This window comes from Amblyraja radiata, chromosome 16 (assembly GCF_010909765.2).
Source record: "Amblyraja radiata isolate CabotCenter1 chromosome 16, sAmbRad1.1.pri, whole genome shotgun sequence".
NCBI classification, from domain to species: domain Eukaryota; kingdom Metazoa; phylum Chordata; class Chondrichthyes; order Rajiformes; family Rajidae; genus Amblyraja; species Amblyraja radiata.
The window spans coordinates 47,664,005-47,683,398 of NC_045971.1; the positions used below are offsets into that span (position 1 = coordinate 47,664,005).

The following is a 19,394-nucleotide window of genomic DNA, read 5'->3' on the forward strand; positions in this document are numbered from 1 at the left end:
TTTGGTTGAGGACGTCTGGACCTTTCATCAGCAAATCATTTAAGCTGACACCATTGCACTTTTGGCTGATGTTCCACACTAGTCTCACTGGGGTTGTGACAGAGTGGGGGTTTGGAGCAATAAGGTGACTCACATACCACACTGGTCCCTTCCAGTTTGCAATCATGTCTTCGGACAATTTGATTGCAGCCTTTCGGTCCACCATGTCGTGCACCTGAGCTGTGTAGGCACTTTTCCATTCAGGTTCTCTGGATAGCTGCCTCTCCGTCCTGAGAAATGTGGCTTCCACTGTCCTTTTATTATTTGGTAGAGAAGCTGGGTCTTCCAACCAAGGATAGCTAGCATGCCAATGTGGGTCTTTACTGTGACGGTCTCCTGTTACGTAGGTGAGGCCTTCCCTTACCACTTCGAGCTCTCTCTCTTCAGCAAGAGTCATTTCTTTTCCGCCTGGCTGGCAGTTTCCACAGCGGCAACCCCCGCACTTTGGCTCGCATGCTGCTCCAATGCTATCCCACTTCCACCAATCCAAGAAGTCCCGATTGGCGGTTGATGTACGTGACTTCTGGACTTTGACGGCGACCTGTCCGTTTAGTGAAAGCTCCTCAGGGACTGGGGCAGTGAGCTCCTCATACTTTAAAGCAGCTGCCCTCATTGATCTTGCGAAGTGTGTTTTGGACATGTGGGCTGACATGGTAAGCTTCTCAAACAGCTCAGGATGACAACCTCCAACAGTCTTTCTCAGTGGTCCATCCCACAGAATGAGATCTCCAACAGTTCTAATCCTCTGAGGCGCTAGCTGACCTTCTCTATGGCTTATGAGCAAATGTATCTCTTTTGGTCTCACAAGTTCCTCAAGTGGGACGTCTGGAAAGAACTTTTGCAGCTGCTGTGGTGTCACATGTTTGTGAACATCTGCAATGCTGTCCAATCCATAACAAACTAACTGGTGCGACTTGAGTGTGCCCTTGGGAGTCTTCACTCGGATCTTTAGAAGGTAGCGCATCGTCTCTACGTGGACCTTCATCCCCCCAACTCCATGGACGATAAGCGTGATGTCTTCACTCCTAAGGTTCAGTCTACTCGCAGCCTTGTGAGTTATGTAGTTGGTATCTGAAGCCAAGTCAATTAATGTCCCAACCTTTTGTCCAGCATTTGCTATGACCTCCAAAAGCATCATAATCACTGGATGCTCTTGCAGTCCACCTTCCTTTAGGAGGCTTGGCTGATGCTTTGCAGTGTTGAAGGCTCTTGATGCAGTGTTGGAGAACACATCTCGGCATTGTTTTGCCAACTCTGGTGGAAGTTTGCTGAAAAACTCCTCTTGGTCCACTGTATATTTCTTCTTGCCTTTATCTTCCTCTGGACCAAATTTACTCCTTCTCTGATCCACACTGCTTTTCCTCATCTCATAATTGGGGCACAGATAAAAATGATGCTCAGGAGTCTGTTCATCCTTGCAGATTTGATTTTTACACAGATATGCAGGTTTGCAGTATGAACCATCATCATGATTTTCAAGACACTTTTTGCATGCTCCCAACTTCTTTACTGCAGCTCTTTTCTCTGTCAGCTTTAGCCCTCGAAACTGCTTGCAGAAGTACAGCTTCCTTTTATGCTTTATGTCACCACAGACTACACAACTTTTGTGGTCATTTTCTGACTTGGTAGACTTGGTTCTGGCATGTCTTGGTTCAGTCCGAGTTTCCTTTCTACTCGGCTCCTCGTCCCTCAGTTGCTCGAGCTGTTCGTATATGCTCTCCTGCTCTTTGAGAAATGACAAGAGACTGTCAAACCGTTTCTCTGGTGCCACACCATTCCTCTTGTCAGCTACATAAACCAGCCATTCCTTCTTAAGGGTTTCTGGAAGCTTGGTTTCAATTGATTTTGTCATCAGTGGATTTTTAATAGCGCCTGTGTCTCCGAGATCGCTCAAGTCATTAAGCGCCTTTTCCACCGCTTGAATTAATTCCACTATTTTACGTGGCTGATGTCCTCTGACAGGTGGGATTCCCTGAAGCTCCTCCACTATCTCAATAGCAATAGCTGTTTGATTTCCAAACCGGTTCTCTAGGACACGAAAGATATCATCTGCAGTGTTATAACTTGTGAGGCGGAGGTCTCTTGTAATTTTGTCCTCCAGACTGTCCAGCAATTGAACCTTCTTCACCTCATTTGATCCAGTGGGTTCACCTTGCTTTTGCAGTGCTTCCCAATCCTTCCTCCATCTATAAAAGTCACGCTTGTTTCCAGTAAACTTAGGAAGGGCCGTGGGCCTCAGTCTGATGGCTGGTGAAGGATAATTGAAAGCTTTCGCCGCTTGTGCTAATCCTTCAGCGTCCTTCTTTATTCTTGCCTGTATGAAGTCAGCCTTCCTGGAATCCAGCTTGGGGACGAGAAGCTCGAGTGTTCTTAGGTGTTTCTGGAAGCTCTCTTGCTCATCCAGAGGGACCCAACGTTTCCACCGACTGTACGTCTCCTTTGCAGTCTGTACCAGTTTCTGCAGGTGGTTAAGCATGAATTCATATGCTTCTTGGTTGCTATTTGATGGTGCGGTGGCAGCAGCAAGTTCACATGCACCATCTGCTGTCTGTAGTGAGGTGGATAATTCAACATTTCCAAAGTTTGCCCATAGAGTGTCCTTGATGAGCCCTTTGACCTCTTTTAGTTTTGACTCGCACTCCTTTGCAGTCTTTGCCAGGTCGGCATTTTGCTGTTCAGTTAACACAGTTTCTTCATCTGCGTCCAGCTCCGCCTCCAGCTCTGCAATGAGTCCAGCCTCCACATCGTCATTGGCTTCCATGACTTTTTCGGCCTCCTGCATGAGTTTGTTGAAATTGTTCCTGAGCCCCTCTTCAGACATTTCTTCATGGTTTCTAATGATGCTGTTAACAAGACGAGATAATGCCCATTTTGCTGTTGTCCTCTTCAGCTTGAGCTGCTCAGCTGACTTTCCAGCAACTTCATCAGCCATGTTTTACCTTGACTTAACTGTCTCTTTTCCAGGTTTCCAGATCTCCTGGCCCCGCCCGGTTTTTCACTGTCAAGTCTCCTGATCACAGCGGTTTTTCACTGTCAAGTCTCCTGGTCACAGCGGTTTTTCACTGGCAAGTCTTTTCGGACAGTCCTTTTGATTTACTGTACAAGTTCTCTGCTCGTAAATCTCTTGTCTCTTCTTCCCTGGCTTCTGGTGCTCTGTGCCCTTTTGACCCCCGGGCAGAACTCGGCAGGCTGGGGTTCCGCCCACTTTAATCACTGTCTCGTGATTTCAATTGTAGCATTTCTCTGCACCTGTTCTTTCATTTCAGTTTGACTTGACAATATCTCCCAAAAAAGTTTTTCAAAAAATTGGATTCAGACATTACAAATTTTATATGGGATTATAAATCCCATAGAATACAAAGAGCACACCTTAATAAACGAAAAGAGCTGGGTGGTCTAGCGCTCCCCAATTTTATGTATTATAATTGGGCAGTAAATATTAAAAATATGATTCACCTGCTGGACAATTCTGCCCAGCAGGTGGACTGGATTGTAATGGAAAGAGAGGACTGCTCTCCGTGTAATATAGGAGCGACTCTCCTCTCACCAATACATCTGAGTAACAAAAATTATAATAAAAATCCAATTATACATAGCACAATTAGAACATGGAAACAAATAAAACAGAACCTAAAATTAAGAAACCTATCTCTTTTAATACCAATAGTTAATAATCCATCGTTTAAACCATCAATTATAGACAAATCATTCATACAATGGGAAAGAATGGGAATCAAAACGCTCGGAGATCTGTATGAAGTGGGAAAATTACTATCATTTCAACAACTACAACTGAAATATAATTTGAAAAATAATCAATATTTTAAATATCTTCAAATTCGTGATTATCTGAAAAAATACACAAAAGACTATCATAATATGCCTACAGACTTACTGGATGAAGCAATGAAGACAAAGGCGGAATCACCGAATCTAATATCGTACTTATATAACATCATCTTAAACATAGAAATACCCACAACTGATGGAATTAGAAGAGACTGGGAACAAGAATTAGCTATAAAAATTTCAAAAGAGAGCTGGGATAATCACTTACTACAGGTGCATAAATGTTCGATCAACGTACGACATACTCTCATCCAATTCAAAACATTACATAGACTATATTATTCAAAAACTAAAATAAATAAATTCTTCCCAAATGTCTCACCCATCTGTGATAAATGTCTGTGTCAAGAAGCTACCATAGCGCATTCTTTCGTTTTTTGTACAAAAATACAAAAATTCTGGAATGAAATATTTGACATCTTTACAAAATTAATTAAAATAAAACTGGTACCAAAACCAGAATGGATCATTTTTGGAATATCGGAAGGTAACCCTGAACTAAACGTGTTTCAGAAGAATTTACTCAATTATGGGCTAATAATGGGAAAAAAGCTTATACTTAAATTCTGGAAAAATGCGCCCACACCAACAATAAAAATGTGGATATCAGGTATGTTTGAAACACTACATCTGGAAGAGATGAGATTCCTCTTAGCAGGCAAAGCAGACCAATTCCAAACGACGTGGTCTACGTTTTTGGAACTATTACAAGCATGAGGTGCAATAGTAATCTAAAAAATAAATATATAAATAAATAAATAAATGGTACCAGGATCTGGCAACGGGGAGTAAAACAACAAAAACAGACTTGGTTGGTGGTTCCCTCTCTGCGGAGTTTAATGTTATAATAGAGCGATTGTTTCTCCTTTCTTTTTTCTTCTTTTCTAGGGTCTACTTTCTTTCTTTCTTTACTTCCTTCTCTAACTTCTTTTCTAAGGGGCTTTCTTTTCTCAACACTCTCTTGCACCTTCACGACTCTTGCGCACTTTTCTTACTTTCTTTACTTCTATCTTTTTCTTAAAGCTCAATAAATGAAGCGGTACAAAAAAAATGTATTAAGACATATGTGTTGTGTATTATTGTAACTTACCATACTTCTAATAAAAAATAAATAAATGTTTTTTTTTTAAATAAAAAAACAAAAACAAAAAACAAATGTAGGTCCCTTGCAGTCAGAAACAGGTGAATTGATCATGGGGAACAAGGACATGGCAGACCAATTGAATAACTACTTTGGTACTGACCAACACCAAGAAAATGGACCACATTACACCTGTCCTTAAATCTTTGCACTGGCTCCCTGTGTGTAAGAGGATAGATTTTAAAATTCTGTTACTGACCTACAAGGCACTGAATGGTCTAAGTCCGAAATACATCTCTGACCTACTTGTTGTATATGAGGCGCCTAGACTCCTCAGATCTTCAGGGACAGGTTTACTCTGTGTTCCCAGGGTCAGAACTAAAAAGGTTGAAGCAGCATTCGGTTTTTATGCTCCACACCTGTGGAACAAGCTCCCTGAACACCTGAGGTGTGCACAGACTGTAAGCGCATTGAAATCAGGCCTAAAAACACTGTTGTTTACTATAGCTTTTCCATAACCCGACATGCAGGTAATCTTAACCGTCTAATTTTAACCCTTTTATTTGCTTTTTAAATTGTTTTATTGTTTCATTGACGTTGTTTTATTATTCATACATTTGTCGTATTGCTTATTTTGCAATTTTTAATTATTGACTATTTTATTTTTTCTTTCCTATAAAGCACCTTGATTTGCTGTTTGCACGAATGGTGCTATACAAATAAATTTGCCTTGCCTTGCCTTGCCTGTCTTCACTAAGGAAGACATAAATAATCTGCCGGAAATAGCAGGGGACCGGGGGTCAAATGAGATGGAGGAACTGAGTGAAATCCAGGTTAGCCGGGAAGTGGTGTTAGGTAAATTGAATGGATTAAAGGCTGATAAATCCCTAGGGCCAGATAGGCTGCATCCCAGAGTACTTAAGGAAGTAGCCCCAGAAATAGTGGATGCATTAGTGATAATTTTTCAAAACTCTTTAGATTCTGGAGTAGTTCCTGAGGATTGGAGGGTAGCTAATGTAACCCCACTTTTTAAAAAGGGAGGGAGAGAGAAAACGGGGAATTACAGACCAGTTAGTCTAACGTCGGTAGTGGGGAAACTGTTAGAATCAGTTATAAAAGATGGGATAGCAGCACATTTGGAAAGTGGTGAAATCAGTGGACAAAGTGAGCATGGATTTATGAAAGGTAAATCATGTCTGACGAATCTTATAGAATTTTTCGAGGATGTAACTAGTAGAGTGGATAGGGCAGAACCAGTGGATGTGTTATATCTGGACTTTCAGAAGGCTTTCGACAAGGTCCCACATAAGTGATTAGTATACAAACTTAAAGCACACGGTATTGGGGGTTCAGTATTGATGTGGATAGAGAACTGGCTGGCAGACAGGAAGCAAAGAGTAGGAGTAAACGGGACCTTGTCACAATGGCAGACAGTGACTAGTGGGGTACCGCAAGGCTCAGTGCTGGGACCCCAGCTATTTACGATATATATTAATGATTTGGACGAGGGAATTGAATGCAACATCTCCAAGTTTGCAGATGACACGAAGCTGGGGGGCAGTGTTAGCTGTGAGGAGGATGCTAGGAGGCTGCAAGGTGATTTGATAGGTTGGGTGAGTGGGCAAATGCATGGCAGATGCAGTATAATGTGGATAAATGTGAGGTTATCCATGTTTTTTTAGCTGCCAAGGGGATAAGGGGCTACGGGGAGAGGGCAGGGATATGGACCTAGGTATGGTTAGTATAGTAAGACCTGAGTGATCTCCTGGACAAGTGTCGATCGCCTGGATTGGGGTCGGAGAGGAATTTCCCGGATTTTTTCCCCGAATTGGACCTGGGTTTTTATCCGTTTTTTTGCCTCCCCCAGGAGATCACGCGGTTCTTGGGGTGGAGAGGGGTGATAGCGGTATAAAGGGGAGGGTAGTGTCTTGTGTTCTCTGTCTTGTGTCTACTGTTTGTGGGTAAGTGTGTCTGTTTAGTGTTCAGCCATGAGCGAATGGCGGTGCGGGCTCGACGGACCTGGTGGTCTACTCTCGCACCTACTTTCTATGTTTCTATGTTTCTATGAGACCTGGGTGTCATGGTACACCAGTCATTAAAAGTAGGCATGCAGGTGCAGCAGGCAGTGAAGAAGGCGAATGGTATGTTAGCATTCATAGCAAAAGGATTTGAGTATAGGAGCAGGGAGGTTCTACTGCAGTTGTACAGGGTCTTGGTGAGACCACACCTGGAGTATTGCGTACAGTTTTGGTCTCCTCATCTGAGGAAAGACATTCTTGCCATAGAGGGAGTACAGAGAAGGTTCACCAGACTGATTCCTGGGATGTCAGGACTTTCATATGAAGAAAGACTGGATAGACTCGGTTTGTACTTGCTAGAATTTAGAAGATTGAGGGGGAATCTTATAGAAACTTACAAAATTCTTAAGGGGTTGGACAGGCTAGATGCAGGAAGTTTGTTTCCGATGTTGGGGAAGTCCAGAACAAGGGGACACAGTTTAAGGATAAGGGGGAAATCTTTTAGGACCGAGATGAGGAAAACATTTTTCACACAGAGAGTGGTGAATCTCTGGAATTCTCTGCCACAGAAGGTAGTTGAGGCCAGTTCGTTGGCTATATTTAAGAGGGAGTTAGATGTGGCCCTTGTGGCTAAAGGGATCAGGGGGTATGGAGAGAAGGCAGGTACAGGATACTGAGTTGGATGATCAGCCATGATCATATTGAATGGCGGTGCAGGCTCGAAGGGCCGAATGGCCTACTCCTGCACCTATTTTCTATGTTTCTATGTTTCTATGACACCATATACAACTATGGGGTGGAGAGATTTGGGGTGAAGGTCATGAAACAGAGGACATAGAAGGAACCAGCACTGCAGTACAAGTCCAGGAGGCAGCAGGAGATCAAAAGACTGGTGAAAGAAAGGAGGGAGCTGAGAAAACAGTGGAGGAAGGCCACAGAGGCAGAAATTAAAGGACTCAAGGCACTGCCGGCAGAAATAAAGCAGCGCTTGGCAATCCTACGAAGAGCAGAACGCCTGAGAAAGCAACACAAGAAGAAAGAACGGGCGAGGACAAGTTTCTACAGAAATCTGTATAAGTTTGTCAAGGAGAAGAGCGGGATCCTGGGAGTACCTCTAATGGAACTGGAGGAGCACCTGAGGAAGACGTACTCTGACAACCGGAGGTATGAGCCAGTCACCATTCCAGATAACATGCCACCTATCCACCCACCTGAGCACCAGATGGACATAAGGCCTCCTACATGGAAGGAGGTGGAGAACACAGTCAAACGGGCAAGAACAGCATCAGACCCAGGGCCTAATGGCATTCTATACAGGCTCTATAAGAACACCCCTGGTGCCCTGAAATACCTTTGGAAGTTAATGAAAGGGGCATGGGGGAAAGGAATCATACCTAAGGCATGGCGAAGGGCAGGAGGGATCTTAATTCCCAAAGAAAAGAACTCCTCAACCATTAGCCAATTCCGCCAGATCAGCCTTCTGAACGTGGAAGGAAAGATCTTCTTTGGTGTTGTGGGCCAAAGACTCTCAGCATATTTGCAGAGCAACAACTTCATTGGCACGTCAGTGCAGAAAGCAGGGGTACGTGGTTTCTCAGGATGTCTAGATCATGCAAACGTCATCTGGCACAAGATACAAACTGCCAAGAAGGAAAAGAGAGATCTGTATGTGGTTTTCATAGATCTTGCCAATGCCTTTGGTTCCATGCCCCATGAGACTCTTTGGGCAGTTTTTAATTTCTTCCAGGTCCCAGAGGCCATCACAAAGCTGGTAAAAGGTTACTTCCAGGACCTCCAGTTCTGCGTCACAACACAGGACAACACCACCGCCTGGCAGCACCTTGAGGTAGGCATAATGGAAGGCTGTACCATTTCTCCTCTGGTTTTCACCATGGCAATGGAGCTCATCATTCGAGCATCACGATGGGTGGTCGGAGGGGAACGCTTGAAAAGTAGGCTGTGCCTTCCTCCAATCAGGGCGTACATGGATGACATGACCACAATAACAACAAGGTAGCGAGGTACAGTGAAAAGCTTTCTTGTTGCGGAATCTCCAGTCAGCGGGAAGACTGTACATGATTACAATCCAGCCGTCCGTCCACAGTGTATGGATACAGGATAAAGGGAATAATGTTTAGTGCAAGATAATGTCCAGTAAACTCAACTAATCATCTTGTAAATCTTCATTACATTTGTCTTACAAAGTCTCTCTCTCTCTTTTTCTCTCGCTCTCTCTTTTTCTCTCTCTCTCTCTCCGCTTAGCTATCTTCCCCTCTCTCCATCACCCCTCACTCTCCCCCTCTCTCTCTCCCCTATCTCACCCCCTCTCTCCATCTCTCTCTCCCCCTGTCTCTCCACCTCTCTCTCTCTCTCCATTTCTCGCCCCCTCTCACTCCTCTCTCTCGCCCATCTCTCTCTCTGTCCCCTCTCCTCTTTAGCTCCACTCTCTCCCGCCCCCATCCCTCCCCTCTCCCCCATAGCTTTATCTCCCTCCTCTCTATCTCCTCCTCTCCCCTATGTCTCTCCTATATCTTTCTTTCTCCCCCTTTCCGATCTCTCTCACTCTCTCACACCCCTGTCTCTCTCTATCGTCTATTGTCTCTCCCCTCTCTCTCTTTCTCCCCTCTCTCTTCTCGCTCTCCCTATCTCCCTGCCTTTCTGTCTCTCTCTCTCCCCTCTCCCTCTCTCTCCCCTCTTGCTCTCTGCCTCCCCGTCCCTCTCTCCCTCTCTCTCTCCGCCCTCTCTCTTTCTTTCCAATATCTTTCTCCCCTCTCTCCTCCCTCTATCTTTATGTTTTCTCTCTCTCTCTCTCTCTCTCTCTCTCTCTCTCTCTCTCTCTCTCTCTCTCTCTCTCTCTCTCTCTCTCTCTCTCTCTCTCTCTCTCTCTCTCTCTCTCTCTCTCTCTCTCTCTCTCTCTCTCTCTCTCTCTCTCTCTCTCTCTCTCTCCTTTCCGAAACTTTCCAAAACTTTCTCAAACTTTCTCCCTCCCTCCCTCCCTCCGTCTCCTTTCACCTCCAGTGAAGATGGGATTAAAGAAGGGAAAGAGAAATATCCCAGAGGTGAAATTCTTCCAGGCGACATTTCCAGACATCTTCGTGCAGAAAGCAAAATGAGCAAAATGGCGACCACAGGAGCTTGAAGGGGAGGGAGGGAGAGGCGTGGAAATTTCTGGAACCTTCCTCGTAGTTCTCTCTCCCACTCTGTCTGTCGGCGTAGGGAGAGAGTGGAGCGTATTGGGGCGTGTAGTCCTGAACTCACACTCGTCCACACACGCAAACACACCTACAGTGCCCTCCATAATGTTTGGGACAAAGACCCATTATTTATTTATTTATTGATTTGCCTCTCTACTCCACAATTTGAGATTTGTAATTCAATAAATCACATGTGGTTAAAGTGTAGATTGTCAGATTTTAATAAATGAAGGCAACTTTTAGACATTTTGGTTTCACCATGTAGAGATTACAACAGTGTTAATACATAGTCCCCCCATTTCAGGGCACCATCATGTATAGGACACAGCAATGTCATGTCAATGAAAGTACACAAAATACTGGAGAAACTCAGCGGGTGAGGCAGTATCTATGGAGCGAACAAAATAGGCAACGTTTCGGGTCGAGACCCTTTTTCAGACTGATGTGAGAGTGGGGGGGGGGGGGGGGTGGTGTCGGGAAGAAGAAAGGAAGAGGTGGAGCCAGTTGACTGAGGGAGAGCTGAGAAGGGGGGGAGAAAGAAAGGACTACCTGAAATTGGAGGTCAATGTTCATACTGCTGGGGTGTAAACTACCCAAGCGAAATATGAAGTGCTGCTCCTCCAGTTTTCGGTGTTGTTCACTCTGACCATGGAGGAGGCCCAGGACAGAAAGGTCGGATTCGGAATGGGAGGGGGAGTTGAAGTGCTGAGCCACCGGGAGGTCAGGTTGGTTAATGCGGACCGAAACGATTGCAAGCCTACGCTTGGTCTCACCGATGTAGATCAGCTGACATCTAGAGCAGCGGATGCAATAGATGAGGTTGGAGGAGATACAGGTGAACCTCTGTCGTACCTAGAACGACTGCTTGGGTCCTTGAATGCAGTGGAGGGGGGAGGTAAAGGGAGAAGTGTTGCATTTCTTGCGGTTGCAAGGGAAAGTATCCGGGAAGGGGGTGGTGCGGGTGGGAAGGGAAGAATTGACCAGGGAGTTGCGGAGAGAGCAGTCTTTGCGAAAGGCAGACTGGGGGGGGGGAGATGGGAAGATGTGGCGAGTGGTGGGATCCCGTTGGAGGTGGCGAAAATGGCGGAGGAATGTTTAGAGGAGGGGGGGGGGGGAGAGAGAGAGAGAGAGAGAGAGAGAGAGGGCGGGCGAGAGGTGAGAGGGGAGAGAGAGAGACAGACAGAGAGAAAGGAGATGGAGAGGGAAAGATAGAGGTGAGGGAGAGAGAGAGGGAGAGAGAGAAAGGAGAGAGGGAGATGGAAAAATTGAGAGAGGGGAGAAAGAGGGATGAAGTTTAAAGGATTTGCAGTTTTCACTTTCGAAGCAGATTTGCAAGTTTGTCCCCAGCATCTGAAGAAGAGTCTCAGCCCGAAACATTGCCTTTCCTTCGCTCCATGGATGCTGCCTCACCCGCTGAGTTTCTCCAGCATTTGTGTCTACCACCTATTAAATTCAATTGTTAGTTAACTTCAGAGTGGAGGCATGCGTGCGTGTGCGCTTGGAGGGCGTGCGTATGTGTGGGCACACAATACTCCATGTGCAACTGCAGAAGGACCTCTTTGCTCCTATACTCAACTACTCTTGTTATGAAGGCCAACAGACCAAAACTGTACACAATACTCCAGGTGTGGTCTCACCTGGGCCCCGTACAACTGCAGAACGACCTCTTTGCTCCTATACTCAACTCTTTCTCCGTTTTCTTTAGTGGCCTTTCCAAATAAAATGAAAACATCTTTTACACTTTGTGGACAACTGAATGTTTGAATTATGTTCTTCAACCAGTTAAGTTTGGAGATACACCACGGAAACAGGCCCTTCGGCCCACCGAGTCCATGCCGACCAGCGATCCCCGCACACTAATACTATCCTACACACACACACACACACTGGGGGACAATTTACAATATTTACCAGAAGCCAATTAACCTACAAACCCGCACATCTTTGGAGTGTGGGAGGAAACCGGAGCGCCCGGAGAAAACCCACGCAGGTCACGGGGAGAACGTGCGAACTCCACACAGACAGCGCCCGTGGTCGGGATGGAACCAGGGTCTCTGGCGCCGTGAAGCGGCAACTCTACCGCTGGGCCATCGTGATGACCAGAGAGGGATGGAGAGGTGAATACTTCTCCATCCCTCTCTCCCTCTCTCAATCAAAGATCTTATAGCGGAGCAAGATAGGCTACTCCTGCGAAATGCAATGGGCTGACGTGTAGTACGCTATGGAGGGGATCATGGGCATTTTTCCCCGCCCATTTTAGTAACCTGAGCCTACCTGACCCGACTCGATTCGCAGTGTAATCAATGTTGCGGGGCAGCAGTTTGTGTGTGTGATATAGGGTTAGATTCATAAATCTGTCAGTTCATACTTCTTGTCAAGAATAAAATTTGACTGGTAATTGTCTTTTTTTATGTTTTTTAAATCATTTCTTTTTAAATGGCTCACAAGCAGTGTTTGAGTTGATTTTGTAGTAACCGGAACCGACCCGACTCGCAGGGTAATTGACATTGCGGGGGGAGTTTTTGTGTGTAATTCTGTTAATTCATAATTCTGTTAATTCTTGTTAAAGAATAAAATGTTTATAAACACACATTCATGAATGCGATATAAATGTATATAATCATATAACACACAGAATTATATTTCTTCTGATCCAATAATGAACTTTATTTCAGACTAGACAAGGGACATTAAATAAGAAACATTGTAAACCTCCCCGCAACTTCACACACACTAGGCCTTATCCCCCCTCCGGGCACTCCCTCGCCTGCCCCCTCACTACAATGTCTCCCCCCCTCCTATGCCCCTCTCCCCGGGCCCCACACACCCCTCTCCCTGCTGCCATGGCACAAGATGGCGGCGGCTGGTTGCTAAAATGGCCGCTATATTCACCATGAACCCGCCCATGAGCGAACTACACGTTTGCGTGAGAGTAACCCATCTTGCTCCGCTATAAGATCTTTGCTCTCAATCTCCAAAACTTCCTAAAAACATTCTCAAAAGTTTTCAAAACTCTCTTAAACTTTATCTCACACTGATTCCCTCCCTCTCTACCTCTCTTCCTCCCTCCTCCTTCTCTCCCTCCTTTTTTCTCTCCATTCCACCCTCAATGCACCAAAAAAACACCCCGGAACCAACATGCGGCGTTTCGCCCTCCACCCGGACGCCTGAGACCCGCCGTCCCGCTTTGCCAGCGCCGGTGCGCCGCCCTAAAGCGTCCCCCTCCCGCCAGTGAAACTGCCAAAGCGCAGAGTGCCTGTAGCTATGATGACACCTCTACAAGAGGAGCTCAAAGATCTAGAGAGAAGAGGGATAATCACACCAGTGGAACGCAGCACTGACTGGATCAGTAGCATGGTCGCAGTGAGAAAACCTAATGGGAAGCTGAGGATCTGTATAGACCCAAAACCTCTGAATCGGGCACTAAAAGATGTCACTATCCACTCCCAACTATAGATGACATCCTGCCGGAGATGTCAAAGGCAAAAGTATTCACAGTCTGCGACGTGAAGCAAGGCTTCTGGCACGTCAAACTAGAGGAAGAGTCGAGCTTCCTTACCACATTCGCCACTCCATTTGGCCGCTTCCGTTGGCTAAGGATGCCGATGGGAATAAGCCCAGCACCTGAAGTGTTCCAAAGAAAGCTCATGCAGGCCCTGGAGGGCCTCCCAGGAGTCTGCGTCATAGCAGATGATGTGTTAATCACGGGGGAAGGAGCAACACAAGAGGAGGCAGGAAAGGACCACGACGAGAAAGTCAGACGCTTTCTAACCAGGTGCAGAGAGCGCAACATTAAGCTGAACGCGGACAAATTCAAGCTCAGACAAAAAGAGGTACCCTACATAGGTCATCTGCTCACTGCCAAGGGACTGAGGGTTGACCCGGAGAAAGTACGGGCAATCAGAGAGATGCCAAGGCCAACGGACGTGAAAGGGGTACAGAGATTAGTTGGGATGGTCAACTATCTTTCTAAGTTCTATGACCACCTTTCAGATGACTCTGAGATTCTGAGACAACTCACGCGCAAGGAGAACATGTGGGAATGGACGGACATCCAAGAAGGGGCGTTTCAAAGACTGAAAGACAAAATCGCTAAAGCACCAGTTCTACAGTACTACAACAAGGAAAAGGAGTTGCACTTCAGTGTGATGCATCTGACACGGGACTGGGGGCCGCCCTGACACAGAAAGGTAAACCGGTAGCATTTGGTAGTAGGGCACTCACACCAACTGAAAGGGGCTATGCCCAAATAGAGAAAGAATGCTTAGCCATAGTGTTTGGGATGGAAAAGTTCCATCAGTATACTTATGGTAGAGAGGTCATAGTACAAAGCGACCACAAGCCTCTAGAAAATATACACAGAAAGCCATTACTTAGTGCACCTAAGAGACTGCAGAGAATGCTACTCAGGCTGCAGCAGTATGATATCAGTGTGACCTATGTTCCAGGCAGGGACATGCTACTTGCAGACACGCTGAGTAGAGCATACTTACCAGAGAGCACTAAGGGAGAGAGTGAGACAGATATAGAGACTGTGAACATGGTCAGCTACCTACCCATTTCAGCAGAGAGGCTGAGTGCCGTCAGGGCTGCAACACAAGATGACACAAAGTTACAGAGTGTGGCAAACAGAATACTGGCAGGGTGGCCCAAGAGAAAAAAGGACTTACCAAGTGACATCAGGCACTACCACACTTTCCAAGATGAACTGAGTTTCCAGGACGGCATAGTGTTCCGAGGAGACAGAGCCGTGATACCTGACGCACTCAGGGTGGACATCACTCACAGGATCCACTCCTCTCACCTGGGAGTAGAAGGATGTCTGAGGCGAGCGAGGGAGTGTGTATACTGGCTTGGAATGAACGAGGAGATCAAGACCTTCATCGCCAAATGTGACATATGTAGGTCAGTGGACCCAAAGCAACAAAGGGAGACACTACATCCACATGACATGGCCAGCAGACCATGGGCCAAGGTAGGAACGGACCTTTTCTCCTTTCACAATAAAGACTATCTGATAACAGTAGATTATTATTCAAACTTTTGGGTGGTCGATTATCTACCTGACACTAAGAGCAACACAGTGATCAAAAAACTCAAGGCCCACTTTGCCCGACAGGGGATTCCTGACATTGTTATCTCGGATAACGGACCCCAGTATGCATCACAAGAGTTTCAGCACTTCAGCCAGAAGTGGGGCTTTGAACACAGGACATCGTCGCCGGGATACCCGCAGAGTAATGGGAAGGCGGAGTCAGCGGTAAAGACAGCCAAGCGCCTGATGCTGAAGGCTGCAGCAGCGAGACAGGATCCGTACTTGGCAATGCTGGATCATCGCAACACACCGAGCCAGGGCCTCAACACAAGCCCGGCACAGAGACTCCTAAGCAGGAGGACCAGGACCCTGCTTCCCACAAAGGACACTCTGCTGAAGCCAGAGGTGACACACGACGAACAGGGACTTAAATACAACAGACAGAGACAGGAAAAGTACTACAACCGCACAGCAAAAGACATGGACACTCTGAAAAGAGAGGACAGTGTGAGAGTACAGCCCTGTGACACACACAAGGGCTGGAGACCAGCGAGAGTGGTCCAACAGGTGAGCCAGAGATCGTATGAGGTGGAGTTAGAGTCAGGAGGTGTTCTGAGACGAAATCGTCGCCACCTCAGACACAATCTCACCACGCTCACACCAACACAAAACACACCCACACCAACAGTGACTGAGGCGGCCATACCGCCAGATGGCCCAGCAGAGAACCAAGACACGGTCACCAGGTCAGGTCGACAAGTTACAGTGACTGAGGCGGCCATACCGCCAGATGGCCCAGCAGAGAACCAAGACACGGTCACCAGGTCAGGTCGACAAGTTGTCACCACGGTCACCAGGTCAGGTCGACAAGTTGTCAGACCCCGCTACCTGACAGACTATACTCAGTGATTAGAGTATGGACTATGGAAAGAAAAAGAAATGAAAATGTGTTGGTTATGCACTTGTTGGAAAACGGATGTTTTGAACTGTTGATTTATTATTGCTTATGTTGTTAAATCTGTTGTAAATGAGCAGAGCATATGGTACAAGTGTTGCACATAATACCTAAGGGAAAGAGACTAACTTGAAAAAAGAAAAAGAAAGATGTAACAATAGGATTGTTTATTTAAGTACTGTTGTACGGGGGACTGGTTTAGAGGGGACACCGGGGGCGCGGCCCAGTTCGGAGGATGACTGCACAAAGACAATAAAGTTCAAGTAAGCAAGACTGCTTTAATCGTCCATTATGTATAGTCCAGATAGAGACAGAACATAATGAACTTGTCTTTCAGCCCACTCTTCCAAATGGCCTAAATCTCTCTGTAGATTGTGAAAATCTACTTCATTATTCACAACACCACCTATCTTAGTATCATCTGCATACTTACTAATCCAATTTACCACACCATCATCCAGATTATTGATGTACATGAGAAACAATAGTGGACCCAACACAGATCCCTGAGGCACCCCAGTAGTCACCAGCCTCCAACCTGACAAACAGCCATCCACCCTTAGGTACACCAAAATGCTGTAGAAACTCAGCGGGTGCAGCAGCATCTATGGAGCGAAGGAAATAGGTAACTTTTCGTGAAAAGTTACCTATTTCCTTCGCTCCATAGATGCTGCTGCATCCGCTGAGTTTCTCCAGCATTTTTGTGTACCTTCGACTTTCCAGCATCTGCGGTTCCTTCTTGAACACAGCCATCCACCCTTACTCTCTGACATCTCCCATTCAGCCACTGTTGAATCCATCTTGCTACTCCACCATTAATACCCAACAATTGAACCTTCGTAACCAACCTTCCATGAGGAACCTTGTCAAAGGCCTTACTGAAGTCCATATAGACAACATCCACTGCTTTACCCTCATCAATTTCCCGAGTAACCTCTTCAAAAAATTCTAGAAGATTAGTCAAACATGACCTTCCAGCCACAAATCCATGTTCCAGGCATAAAATATAATGATTAAAAAAACAATCCAGTTCCTGATAAAACAGTACGAATAGTTAAACAAAAGTGCAGGTAAAAACAGCAACATTAAAATACAAGTAACAGTCATAAAATGTACAGGGCAGCTGATTTAAGTGGCCTGAGCCAGTGCCAGAGTTATTACTCAGTGCCAGTTATTAAATGATCAGTTCAAAAAGCAGCAGAATCAGGTGGAATGACTGTTTAGCAGCCTCACAGCCTGTGGCAGGAAACTGTTTAGCAGTCTGGTTGTCCGGGCTTTGATGCTACGGTATCTCTTGCCTGATGGCAGGAGATCCAGGTGTGTGTGGAGTGGGTGCAGTCTGTCCTTTGCTATGCTCAGTGCTTTTTTCAGGCAGCGGCTCTGGAACAGTTCTTGTACCGAGGGTAGGGAGACGCCAATGATCCTCTCTGCTCCCCTCACTACTCTCTGCAGAGACTTCCTGTCTGAGCAGTTACAGTTGGAGTACCATGTGTTCATGCAGTACGCGAGTACAGACTCCACCGTGGCCCTGTAAAAAGTCCTGAGGATGTTGGTGGGGAGTGAGACCTGTTTGAGTTTCCTCAGTTAGTGCAGTCGCTGATGGGCCCGTTTGACAATCCCAGTGATGTTCCTGGACCAGGTGAGACTGTGTAATTTGCACTCCGAGGAACTTTATGTTCTCCACTCTCTCCACCGTGGTGTCGCTGATGTTTAGGGGTGTGTGTTTGGGCTGCGACCTCCTGAAGTCGACAATCAACTCCTTTGTTTTGTCGACGTTTAATGCTAAATTGTTGTTGCCGGAGCAGTCTACTAGTTGTTTCACTTCCTCCCTGTACATTGTTTCATCCTCTCCACTGATGAGACCCACCACTGTGGTGTCATCTGCAAATGTTATAATCTTATTGCCCCTGAATCTGGCAGCACAGTCATGTGTGAGCAGTGGGAACAACAGCGGGCTGAGCACACAGCCTTGCGTGATCGAGCCTGAGGTATTCTTGCCAACATGGACTGACTGCGGTCTCTATGTCAGAAAGTCCAGGATCCAGTGACACAGGGTGTTGTTGAGGCCCAGCAGGGTTAGTTCCTCCACAAGTCTCTGTGGGATGATGGTGTTAAAAGCTGAGCTGAAGTCAATGTACAGGATTCTGGCGTAGGTGTTTTTGTTTTCCAGATGAGTGAGTACTGTGTGCAGCGTAGTAGAGATGGCATCTTCTGTAGAACGGTTGGGGCGATAGGCGAACTGGAGGGGGTCTAACGATGAGGAGAGGCTGGCAGTAATGTGAGGTTTAACCAGGCGTTCAAAGCACTTCATTACTATGGGGGTCAGGGCGACAGGGCGGTAATCATTTAGGCAAGCCACAACTGATTTCTTTGCTATTGGGATTATTGTGGAGGTTTTGAGGCATGTGGGAACAATGGCTTGACTAAGGGAGATGTTGAAGATGTCTGTTAGCACTTCTGCTAACTCATCCGCACATTCCTTGAGCACACGGCCTGGGATGTTGTCGGGTCCAACTGCTTTCCACGGGTTGAGCTTGGACAAGATTCTCCGTGTGTACATCGAGTCTATGGTCAGGAATGGCTGGTCAGTTTGTAAGCAAGGGCTAGCTCTCCCATTGGGTATGGTGTTAGCTGCATCAAAACGTGCAAATAAATTGTTCTTCTGGTACAATTATCTGGAAGTTTATCTGGAAGAGAAGTGTCGGTGTCAGTCACCTGCTGCCTTGCCTTGTACCCCGTCAGTGTTTGGATTCCCTTCCACATCCTCCTGCTGTCTCCTGTGTCACAGAGGTGTCCCTGGATTTTCTCTGCATAGGCACGTTTCGCTGCCTTGATTCCTTTTTCCAGTGCAGTTCCGGTAGATGGAAGAGCAGCTGTGTTACCGGCTCTGTAGGCTGCATCACGGGCCCTCAGCAGCGAGCGCACCTCTGCTGTCATCCATGGCTTTTCATTTCCACAGAGATTAGGGATGATCAGCCATGATCACATTGAATGGCGGTGCTGGCTCGAAGGGCCAAATGGCCTCCTCCTGCACCTGTTGTCTATTGTCCAGTGAAGGTGATTGGACTCTTGTTGTTAGACAAAAATGCTGGAGAAACTCAGCGTGTGAGGCAGCATCTATGGAGCGAAGGAAATGGTTCTTGAGTCTGAAGAAGGGTCTCGACCCGAATCGTCACCTATTCCTTTGAATGCTCTGTCCCAGAGAGTGTGAGAGAGAGACAGA

At 46.3% G+C, this 19,394-nt stretch overlaps 1 protein-coding gene across 1 annotated transcript in view; it reads left to right on the plus strand.

Moving 5' to 3' along the window:
* LOC116982296 (golgin subfamily B member 1-like) overlaps positions 1–10,126 on the plus strand; it is a 43,887-nt gene extending 33,761 nt beyond the window's left edge. The window contains exons 15-16 of the mRNA XM_033035567.1: positions 7,844–8,151; positions 10,006–10,126. Of these exons, the coding sequence (XP_032891458.1) occupies positions 7,844–8,151; positions 10,006–10,126 (429 nt within the window). The remainder of the gene's footprint in view (positions 1–7,843; positions 8,152–10,005) is intronic.
* The last annotated feature ends 9,268 nt before the right edge of the window (positions 10,127–19,394 follow it).